This window comes from Oncorhynchus nerka, linkage group LG27 (assembly GCF_034236695.1).
Source record: "Oncorhynchus nerka isolate Pitt River linkage group LG27, Oner_Uvic_2.0, whole genome shotgun sequence".
NCBI classification, from domain to species: Eukaryota; Metazoa; Chordata; class Actinopteri; order Salmoniformes; family Salmonidae; genus Oncorhynchus; species Oncorhynchus nerka.
The window spans coordinates 13,023,887-13,035,910 of NC_088422.1; the positions used below are offsets into that span (position 1 = coordinate 13,023,887).

General features: G+C 48.3%; 1 protein-coding gene across 1 annotated transcript in view; it reads right to left on the reverse strand.

The window, feature by feature from the left end:
* Positions 1–8,133, reverse strand: part of LOC115111156 (glutamate receptor ionotropic, delta-2-like) — a 209,404-nt gene extending 201,271 nt beyond the window's left edge. Inside the window, exons 1-3 of the mRNA XM_065011130.1 lie at positions 8,083–8,133; positions 7,735–7,896; positions 2,587–2,706 (exon numbers count right to left, since the gene is read on the reverse strand). Of these exons, the coding sequence (XP_064867202.1) occupies positions 2,587–2,706; positions 7,735–7,896; positions 8,083–8,133 (333 nt within the window). The remainder of the gene's footprint in view (positions 1–2,586; positions 2,707–7,734; positions 7,897–8,082) is intronic.
* Positions 8,134–12,024: the final 3,891 nt, after the last annotated feature.

Here is a 12,024-nt window from a genome sequence, read left to right on the forward strand (position 1 = left end):
TTCTGGAAAGGGGGATTTTTAAAAGTAGAAGCTCGAATGGTTTGGGCGCAAACCTCGATAGTATGACAGAACTTTGCAGGCTATCTCTGCAGTAGATTGCAACACCGCCCCCTTTCGCAGTTCTATCTTGACAGAAATTGTTGTAGTTCTGTAAATTTCTGAATTTTTGGTGGCCTTCCTAAGCCAGGATTCAGACACAGCTAGGACATCAGGTTTGGCGGAGTGTGCTAAAGCAGTGAATAACACAAACTTAGGGAGGAGGATTCTGATGTTAACTTGCATGAAACCAAGGCTTTTATGGTTACAGAAGTCAACAAATGAGAGTGCCTGGGGAATAGGTGTAGTACTGGGGGCTACAGGGCCTGGATTCACCTCTACATCACCAGTGGAACAGAGGAGGTGTAGGATAAAGGTACGGCTAAAGGCTATAAGAACTGGTCGTCTAGTGCGTTCGGAATACAAGGAGCAGATTTCTGCGCGTGGTAGAATAGATTCAGGGCATAATGTACAGACAAGGGTATGGTAGGATGTGAGGACAGTGGAGGTAAACCTAGGCATTGAGGGATGATGAGATAGGTTGCATCTCTGGAGGCACCAGTTAAGCCAGGTGAGGTCTCCGCATGTGTGGGGGGTGGGACAAAAGAGAGAATGCCAAGAGTGTGCAATCACGGTTGACAACTCCATTGTGTCCTCCTCCCAGAGCGCTAAGAACCTTGGCGTGATCCTGGACAACACCCTGTCGTTCTCAACTAACATCAAGGCGGTGGCCCGTTCCTGTAGGTTCATGCTCTACAACATCCGCAGAGTACGACCCTGCCTCACACAGGAAGCGGCGCAGGTCCTAATCCAGGCACTCGTCATCTCCCGTCTGGATTACTGCAACTCGCTGTTGGCTGGGCTCCCTGCCTGTGCCATTAAACCCCTACAACTCATCCAGAACGCCGCAGCCCGTCTGGTGTTCAACCTTCCCAAGTTCTCTCACGTCACCCCGCTCCTCCGCTCTCTCCACTGGCTTCCAGTTGAAGCTCGCATCCGCTACAAGACCATGGTGCTTGCCTACGGAGCTGTGAGGGGAACGGCACCTCAGTACCTCCAGGCTCTGATCAGGCCCTACACCCAAACAAGGGCACTGCGTTCATCCACCTCTGGCCTGCTCGCCTCCCTACCACTGAGGAAGTACAGTTCCCGCTCAGCCCAGTCAAAACTGTTCGCTGCTCTGGCCCCCCAATGGTGGAACAAACTCCCTCACGACGCCAGGACAGCGGAGTCAATCACCACCTTCCGGAGACACCTGAAACCCCACCTCTTTAAGGAATACCTAGGATAGGATAAAGTAATCCTCTCACCCCCCTTAAAAGATTTAGATGCACTACTGTTCCACTGGATGTCATAAGGTGAATGCACCAATTTGTAAGTCGCTCTGGATAAGAGCGTCTGCTAAATGACTTAAATGTAAATGTAATGTAATGTAATGTGCAAAGCTGTCATCAACGTAAAGGGTGGCTACTTTGAAGAATCTCAAATATAAAATATATTTTGATTTGTTTATCACTTTTTTGGTTTCTACATGATTCAATATGTGTTATTTTATAGTTTTGATGTCTTCACTATTATTCAACAATGTAGAAAATAGTAAAATAAAACCTTGAATGAGTAGATGTGTCCAAACATTTGACTGGTACTGTATATGAGAAGAACTGGGAAAATAATATAGTAGGTAACACTCTAGGTAACACTTAATAATTAGATGTACACTTATTTACAATGACAACCTACCGGGTAACAGTGGGTTAACTGCCTTGTTCAGGCTGAGAATGATAGATTTTTACCTTATCAGCTCAGGGTTTTGATCCAGCAACCTTTCAGTGACTGGTCCAATGCTCTAACCACTAGGCTACCTGCCACCCCAAACATCACAGTATTTCTACCAAACATACTTTGTATAGGACACTGTTCTAAAGGTTATTTATCTATTTTGTGTCACTGTGGCAGCCAAATCTGCCTGCTTGCATGAAACACAGTGCTCCATCCTCGAGACAGCACGTAAGTCAGACCTACAGAGACAGCGCACCAGTCACCGGTACGGAATACATATTAGGAACTTCTTCATTCCTCCTCCTCAGACCTCACCTAGTCTCATAACTCAAGTCTCACCCCTCCTCTTCAATCCTCACCCTTCAACCTATTTCGTAAGGCCACCACGCAAGGTCAGATAACCCCCCCCCCAACTGCAAAACGTATTGTTTATTTAATAATTCTTTGAAAACAGCTCACTTCTAGCAATTCTACACATTTTGCCATTGGGCAGAGAAAAAAAGTTGCAGATTTATAGCCAATCTCAGAGAAAATGTTTCTGTTTTATAAACATCAATCAGCATCCCGTGGAGAATAGTCAACAACAACAATAATAACAGGAACAAGATTGTTTTAATAATAATAATAATAATAACATGGCTGTATAGCATTTAGTAGATGCTTTTATCTAAATCGAATTGCAGTCATGCGTGCATCATTTTTTTGTATGGTGACCCCAGCGGGAATCTAACCCAAGATCATTTGATTAAGAATAACGTTGTGTTCTTTTACCTTACTGACACCCCTGCCCCTGTCCTCGCCATAGTTGGTCCCCAGGATCTCAAAGTAGATGTTGGGGTTGGTTCCGTTGTCTGTAAACTCCAGGAAGCCAGTCAGACCACTCACTCCAGACTGTAAGGCACAGCACAAACACAAACACAAAGAGGGTTTTTAGAAAATCCTGCTGAGATTAAAACTATTCCTCATGAGACTGAGACTGTACTAATATGGACACTGTACTGTACAAGAGTGATTAGTAAAGGTCAAAGAAACTACCAAAGAAGTATTCCCAGAAAAAGTCATAAAACATTGAAAATGGTTTTAATAAAAGATCTCGTCACTCTGGACAATGTCTGCTATTTCATGGGCCCGTTGGGGAAAATGTGTCTGCTATTTCATGGGCCCGTTGGAAAACGTGATAGATAATAAGACACCTTCAACCCTCCAGCCTAGACACTGTAAAGTGATTACCTGGTTTGTTCCAGATGTAGGATCTTAATTTGAGCCAGTTTGCTACAGCAGGAAAATAATCCTGGAGCAACAGGAAATGTGAATTATTATGTGGATTATACGTCATGGACATTTTTGTTGGGGTTGATACATTTTTCATGAGAACAAATCTAGTCTGAAATTTCAAAGTGAAAATTACAAACTTCAGAAGTCTTTTTAAACCTCAAATACAATACAGTTTTAAAGTTTTAAAATGTTTTTAATTTCCTGAATTGCATTCTCCGGCAGTTCTCCTGTAACAGGGTGATCAAATTAATATCCTACACTTGTAAGTGTGGGGCTTTTTCAAGAGAAATCCTCTCGCTTGATATTTCCGTTGATGTGTACAGAGGCTATGAATCAAGTAATTCTATGCCTCGCTCCACTCACACCCCTTTCATAATTCAGCCTGCATTACACCTGCACTGATGGTAGCCCTGTCTGCAACGCTGCGTTCGAGAGCACAACAACGTGACCGCCCGCATTGGGAACATATTTATTCATCTACATGCAGCCTGTTACATTAAAGTCATGATCATAATCGCTTGTTGTTCATTTACTCTTAATGTGTTCTTCTTTTGCTAAATGAGAGCAGGCTTAAACATAAAGAGTGCTCGGCAGCCACGAACAAAGCACCACACCATGAGTAGCCTTTCATCTCCCCAAAGCTCTCCAACATCACAAACGAGTGCAGAGACCCCCCCCCCTCCCTCTTTCCAAATTGTAGGTCTAATTAAAACAAAGACAATTGTTGTAAATGTATTGCACCAATACTGCGCTGACAGGATTAATTAGCTGTCCAATTAGGAGAGCTGAGCAGTATACGGGCAAGTTCACCCAAACGCATGCATTGAAAAGCCAATAAACAGTCCGTTCCGCCAATGAAGCCGTAGAACATTGGTCCAATGAGGAAACCCTGGGGAATGTAATATGGGCCCATTACGTGGCTGGTTTACAGTAAAATAACAAGGCATACGCCACATTAACATCACCACAGTTATTACAACAGCCGGCAGCAGGTGCAGGAGAGAACACCTCACACATACAACCAGTCTCAGGACTGGTTGGAGAGGGACTGAATTATTGGGACTCGACCTTTGTTGGCTCACCTTCCCTACAGCAGGGCCGGTGTCACTTTCACTGATTGTGTGTGTGTATGTGTGTCTGTCTCTCTCTGTGTGTGTGTGTGTGTGTGTGTGTGCAGACACGTGTCGAAAGGTACAGCACACTCCCCAGGAGCTACGGCCACAGGGATGGAGAAGGTGTTAACATCACGTCCTGTCCTGCACTAACACAGCAGCTCTGGAGAGCACGATGTCACCTCAACACGACAACAACGCCAAGGCCACCAGGGCTTTATTCAATGCCTAAGACAGTGTCCCTAACTTCATATCCATTTCAAAGGTCCCCTCTGAGATAAAAGTGGGGGCAGATGAGATGACGTCCACCCTTGAAGGGCTATCCCATTCATACAGTGGTTTGCGAAAAAATTCACCCCCCTTGGCATTTTTCCTATTTTGTTGCCTTATAACTCAGAATTAGAGAGCCACCTGTTGCAGCAATTACAGCTGCAAGTCTCTTGGTGTATGTCTCTATAAGCTTGGCACATCTAGCCACTGGGATTTTTGCCATTTTTCAAGGCAAAACTGCTCCAGCTCCTTCAAGATGGTTGGGTTCCGCTGGTGTACAGCAATCTTTAAGTCATACCACAGATGCTCAATTGAATTGAGGTCTGGGCTTTGACTTGGCCATTCTAATACATTTAAATGTTCCCCTTAAACCACTCAAGTGTTGCTTGAGCAGCATGCTTAGGGTCATTCTCCTGCTGGAAGGGGAACCTCAGTCCCAGTCTAAAATCTAAGGAAGACTGAAACAGGTTTCCCTCAAGAATTTCCCTGTATTTAATGCCTTCAATCATTCCTTCAATTCTGACCAGTTTCCCAGTCCCTGCTGATGAAAAATATCCCCATAGCATGATGCTGCCACCACTACGCTTCACTGTGGGGATGGTGTTCTCGGGGTGATGACAGGTGTTGGGTTTGCGCCAGACATAGTGTTTTCCTTGATGGACAAAAAGCTCAATTTTAGTCTCATCTGACCAGAGTACCTTCTTCTATATGTTTGGGGAGTCTCCCACATGCCTTTTGGCGAATATCAAATGTGTTTGCTTATTTCTTTATTTAAGCGATGGCTTTTGTTTGGCCACTCTTCCATGAAGCCCAGCCCGTAAAGCCCAGTGTACGGCTTAAAGTGGTCCTATGGACAGATACTCCAATCTCTGCTGTGGAGCTTTGCAGCTCCTTTAGGGTTATCTTTGGTCTCTTTGTTGCCTCTCTGATTAATGCCCTCCTTGCCTGGTCCGTGAGTTTTGGTGGGCAGCCCTCTCTTGGCAGGTTTGTTGTGGTGCCATATTCTTTCTATTTTTTAATAATGGATTTAATAGTGCTCCGTGGGATGTTCAAAGTTTCAGATATTTTTTTATAACCCAACTAATCTGTACTTCTCCACAACTTTGTCGACGACCTGTTTGGCGAGTTCCTTGGTCTTCATGGTGTCGCTTGCTTGGTGGTGCCCCTTGCTTAGTGGTGTTTCAGATGCAGGTGTATATATACTGACATCATGTGACAGATAATGTGACACTTAGATTGCACATAGGTGGACTTTATTTAACTAATAATGTGACTTCTGAAGGTAATTGGTTGCACCAGATCTTATTTAGGGGCTTTATAGAAAAGTACATTTTTCCATTTCACTTCACCAATTTGGATGATTTTGTGTATGTCCATTACATGAAATAAAAATAAAAATCAATTTAAATTACAGGTTGTATTGAAACAAAATAGGAAAAATCACCAAGGGGGATGAATACATTCGCAAGGCACTGTAGTCTGCATCCCAAATAACATCCTATCTCCTATATAGCATACTACTGTCATGACTGTCCTGATCAGGTCAGGTTACAGGAGACCACAACCCTACAGATTATCTCTCAACCCCAAAAGAGGAGGAGAGATCTAGGGGTCTGAAGGTGTGGGGGTTTTATGACCCCTCACACCCATGGTAAATCTTAGGCCACAGACAACATTCATTTGTCCTGTTACTATGGAGAACCAGCCTCAGAACATTAAACATGCAATAAAGGGACTTTGGAACAATGGTTTCCATCAGCCACAATGGTGTTCATGACGATAGACGGAATATGAAAATGTATGTCATTTTCGTTTTGTTATTAAAGAATAGATGACGTTATTACGAAAACATTGTAACGTCAACAGTTTACCTAGTATATGTTTGATGTTTATACATTGGATGTTGTATGGAAAATGTCCAAATCAAAGAGAATGTTTTGGTAAAGATGAAATGTGAAGTTGTCTAAAATTGGATTTGAGTCAAATCTAGACCTTGCTCTTAACTTGGTACGCCCAGAGATTGCCCTAAAGGCGGTTACGCCCACTTCTGACACGAGGGTATAAAACCTGTGCGTGAAGAATGTACAGATAAGACTACGTGACCCAAGCTGCAGCCGAGGTCTAAAAAGGTCAACGAACCCAAAAACGCAACACAAGTTTGAAGACAAAGAAATCTTTTTCTACCCAAGCTACGGATGAGTAGCTGTGTCTAAGCGGGTGAATTCAAGTCGAACCACCTAGCTCCACTCCTCATCGAATCGGGGTATCTACACTGTTTCATTCCTACGCTGTGAGTTCTGAGCTACAGAGCTGTCTGTCCTCAGAAGAGCCCTTCCAGAGCAAGGGCGAGGGAACAGACTCCTAAGCCAAAAGGACACTGACATCGTGAGGACAACCAAAGAGTTGCACCGGAGAAACCTTCCCCACGTAATTACATCATTATATTCTGACCCATAAGAGCGGCAGTTTGGGGCAAGGCTAGGGATAGAATAAGCATAGCTGACAAATTCACCCAAATGTATATTTCTCTCGTGTACTTTCTCTTTTTCTCTCTCTTTTAAATCCCCATTTTGGGTAACACGTGCCATAGTGTATTGGCCCGTTATACTAAGTTCTAATAAATAGCCTAGAATGTGTTTTTGTGTATGTATATCTTTTATCATCATTTTAGCTTTCTAGTAAATAAATGCTAAGATTGGTGTGGTACGAACTCATTGGTGAGACCCGGGTCCGAACTCATTGGTGAGACCCGGGTCCGTGCAGATTCCCGGATTATGCGACGTTCAGAACGAGACTGTAGAGGTAACTGGTTAATTAGCGGCTGTTGTAAAATAGTTATTCTGATATTCTTTGAGTTATTTTGGGAAATAGAAACTCAATAAAACAAATTTTCCCATGGTGCCCCAGGTTAATCAGTTAATAATTGCTTGATTCAGTTAATCACGCAATTAGAAACCTTTAATCATTCGATGAGCAACAGTCGTCACATTAACTAATACAACGTCACGACACTACTTTCAACCAAAACCATATGGGCCCTTATCACAAGTAGTGCACTATATAGTTCATAGGGTTCAATTTGGGACGCAAGCATTATCAAGGACCAGGACACCAGGTGGGTGCAATTATTACCAGGCAGAACAGAAAACTAGCAGTACTCCGGACCTCCAGGCTCGGATTTGAATATCCTTGGTCTATAACCTGGTCTGGTAGTCAGGAGAAACTGCTGTCTCTAAGAAATACCCCCTATATGGACCAGTACCTTTTTGACATTGTCCAGCATAGGCCGTCCTCCTTGCCAGGGCTTAGAGTTCTTGCGGATACAGGTGAGGCTGGCCATGCTGTGCCACTTTCTGTCCTCCAGCTTCCTGTGGAAAGTGTTGGCCAATAGCAGCACTGTGTCGTAGATGTAGCGGTTGGTGATCTGGGGAAAGAGGGCGGGAGGGAGGAAGTAGAGGGTGAGACAACAGAAGGGAAGCAGAAGGGGAGGGTGAGACAAAACATGAAAGTGGTAAAGAGGGAGAAAGGAAGAAAACAGACCAAAAAAGGAGGGAGAAGTTAACAGTGGAGCAAAAGAAAAAGGGGAAGATGGTCAACAGTAGTGCACTACATAAGGAATAGGGTGCCATTTGAGATGAAGACAAAGTCTGCTCTGCACCATGCTGAAAGCTACTCTGCACCCTGCTGAAAGATGCTCTGCTCTGCACCCTGCTGAAAGCTGCTCTGCTCTGCACCCTGCTGAAAGCTGCTCTGCACCGTGCTGAAAGCTGCTATGCACCGTGCTGAGTGCTACTCTGCTCTGCACCGTGCTGAAAGCTGCTCTGCACCGTGCTGAAAGCTACTCTGCACCCTGCTGAAAGCTGCTCTGCACCCTGCTGAAAGCTGCTCTGCTCTGCACCCTGCTGAAAGCTGCTCTGCACCGCGCTGAAAGCTGCTCTGCTCTGCACCCTGCTGAAAGCTGCTCTGCTCTGCACCCTGCTGAAAGCTGCTCTGCACCGTGCTGAAAGCTGCTCTGCACCCTGCTGAAAGCTGCTCTGCACCGTGCTGAAAGCTGCTCTGCACCCTGCTGAAAGCTGCTCTGCTCTGCACCCTGCTGAAAGCTGCTCTGCACCCTGCTGAAAGCTGCTCTGCTCTGCACCCTGCTGAAAGCTGCTCTGCACCCTGCTGAAAGCTGCTCTGCACCCTGCTGAAAGCTGCTCTGCACCGTGCTGAAAGCTGCTCTGCTCTGCACCGCGCTGAAAGCTGCTCTGCTCTGCACCCTGCTGAAAGCTGCTCTGCTCTGCACCCTGCTGAAAGCTGCTCTGCACCCTGCTGAAAGCTGCTTGCTCTGCACCGCGCTGAAAGCTGCTCTGCTCTGCACCCTGCTGAAAGCTGCTCTGCTCTGCACCCTGCTGAAAGCTGCTCTGCTCTGCACCCTGTTGAAACCTGCTCTGCTCTACACAATGTTGAAAGCTGCTCTGCTCTACACCCTGCTGAAAGCTGCTCTGCTCTACACCCTGTTGAAACCTGCTCTGCTCTACACCCTGCTGAAACCTGCTCTGCTCTACACCCTGCTGAAAGCTGCTCTGCTCTACACCCTGTTGAAACCTGCTCTGCTCTACACCCTGCTGAAAGCTGCTCTGCACCGTGCTGAAAGCTGCTATGCACCGTGCTGAGTGCTACTCTGCTCTGCACCGTGCTGAAAGCTGCTCTGCACCGTGCTGAAAGCTACTCTGCACCCTGCTGAAGGATGCTCTGCTCTGCACCCTGCTGAAAGCTGCTCTGCACCGTGCTGAAAGCTGCTCTACACCCTGCTGAAAGCTGCTCTGCTCTGCACCCTGCTGAAAGCTGCTCTGCTCTGCACCCTGCTGAAAGCTGCTCTGCACTGTGCTGAAAGCTGCTCTGCTCTGCACCCTGCTGAAAGCTGCTCTGCACCCTGCTGAAAGCTGCTCTGCTCTGCACCCTGCTGAAAGCTGCTCTGCACCCTGCTGAAAGCTGCTCTGCACCCTGCTGAAAGCTGCTCTGCTCTGCACCCTGCTGAAAGCTGCTCTGCTCTGCATCGCGCTGAAAGCTGCTCTGCTCTGCACCGCGCTGAAAGCTGCTCTGCTCTGCACCCTGCTGAAAGCTGCTCTGCACCCTGCTGACAGCTGCTCTGCACCCTGCTGAAAGCTGCTCTGCACCCTGCTGAAAGCTGCTCTGCTCTGCACCCTGCTGAAAGCTGCTCTGCTCTACACAATGTTGAAAGCTGCTCTGCTCTACACCCTGCTGAAACCTGCTCTGCTCTACACCCTGTTGAAACCTGCTCTGCTCTACACCCTGCTGAAACCTGCTCTGCTCTACACCCTGCTGAAAGCTGCTCTGCTCTACACCCTGTTGAAACCTGCTCTGCTCTACACCCAGCTGAAAGCTGCTCTGGACCGTGCTGAAAGCTGCTATGCACCATGCTGAGTGCTACTCTGCTCTGCACCGTGCTGAAAGCTGCTCTGCACCGTGCTGAAAGCTACTCTGCACCCTGCTGAAATATGCTCTGCTCTGCACCCTGCTGAAAGCTGCTCTGCTCTGCACCCTACTGAAAGCTGCTCTGCACCGTGCTGAAAGCTGCTCTACACCCTGCTGAAAGCTGCTCTGCTCTGCACCCTGCTGAAAGCTGCTCTGCACCCTGCTGAAAGCTGCTCTGCACCGTGCTGAAAGCTGCTCTGCTCTGCACCCTGCTGAAAGCTGCTCTGCACCGTGCTGAAAGCTGCTCTGCTCTGCACCCTGCTGAAAGCTGCTCTGCACCCTGCTGAAAGCTGCTCTGCTCTGCACCCTGCTGAAAGCTGCTCTTCACCCTGCTGAAAGCTGCTATGCACCGTGCTGAGAGCTGCTCTGCACCGTGCTGAAAGCTGCTCTGCACCGTGCTGAAAGCTGCTCTGCACCGTGCTGAAAGCTGCTCTGCTCTGCTCTGCACCCTGCTGAAAGCTGCTCTGCTCTGCACCCTGCTGAAAGCTGCTCTGCACCGTGGTGAAAGCTGCTCTGCACCCTGCTGAAAGCTGCTCTGCACCCTGCTGAAAGCTGCTCTGCACCGTGCTGAAAGCTGCTATGCACCGTGTTGAGAGCTGCTCTGCACCGTGCTGAAAGCTGCTCTGCACTCTGCTGAAAGCTGCTCTGCTCTGCACCGTGCTGAAAGCTGCTCTGCTCTGCACCCTGCTGAAAGCTGCTCTGCACCCTGCTGAAAGCTGCTCTGCTCTGCACCGTGCTGAAAGCTGCTCTGCACCCTGCTGAGAGCTGCTCTGCACCGTGCTGAAAGCTGCTCTGCTGAGTGCTGCTCTGCTCTGCACCGTGCTGAAAGCTGCTCTGCTCTGCACCATGCTGAAAGCTGCTCTGCTCTGCACCCTGCTGAAAGCTGCTCTGCTCTGCACCCTGCTGAAAGCTGCTCTGCACTGTGCTGAAAGCTGCTCTGCACCCTGCTGAAAGCTGCTCTGCACCCTGCTGAAAGCTGCTCTGCTCTGCACCCTGCTGAAAGCTGCTCTGCACCCTGCTGAAAGCTGCTCTGCACCCTGCTGAAAGCTGCTCTGCACCGTGCTGAAAGCTGCTCTGCTCTGCACCGCGCTGAAAGCTGCTCTGCTCTGCACCCTGCTGAAAGCTGCTCTGCTCTGCATCGCGCTGAAAGCTGCTCTGCTCTGCACCGCGCTGAAAGCTGCTCTGCTCTGCACCCTGCTGAAAGCTGCTCTGCACCCTGCTGACAGCTGCTCTGCACCCTGCTGAAAGCTGCTCTGCTCTGCACCCTGCTGAAAGCTGCTCTGCTCTGCACCCTGCTGAAAGCTGCTCTGCTCTACACAATGTTGAAAGCTGCTCTGCTCTACACCCTGCTGAAACCTGCTCTGCTCTACACCCTGTTGAAACCTGCTCTGCACTACACCCTGCTGAAACCTGCTCTGCTCTACACCCTGCTGAAAGCTGCTCTGCTCTACACCCTGTTGAAACCTGCTCTGCTCTACACCCAGCTGAAAGCTGCTCTGGACCGTGCTGAAAGCTGCTATGCACCATGCTGAGTGCTACTCTGCTCTGCACCGTGCTGAAAGCTGCTCTGCACCGTGCTGAAAGCTACTCTGCACCCTGCTGAAATATGCTCTGCTCTGCACCCTGCTGAAAGCTGCTCTGCACCCTGCTGAAAGCTGCTCTGCACCGTGCTGAAAGCTGCTCTACACCCTGCTGAAAGCTGCTCTGCTCTGGACCCTGCTGAAAGCTGCTCTGCTCTGCACCCTGCTGAAAGCTGCTCTGCTGAAAGCTGCTCTGCACCGTGCTGAAAGCTGCTCTGCTCTGCACCCTGCTGAAAGCTGCTCTGCACCCTGCTGAAAGCTGCTCTGCACCGTGCTGAAAGCTGCTCTGCTCTGCACCCTGCTGAAAGCTGCTCTGCACCCTGCTGAAAGCTGCTCTGCTCTGCACCCTGCTGAAAGCTGCTCTGCACCCTGCTGAAAGCTGCTATGCACCGTGCTGAGAGCTGCTCTGCACCGTGCTGAAAGCTGCTCTGCACCGTGCTGAAAGCTGCTCTGCACCGTGCTGAAAGCTGCTCTGCTCTGCACCCTGCTGAAAG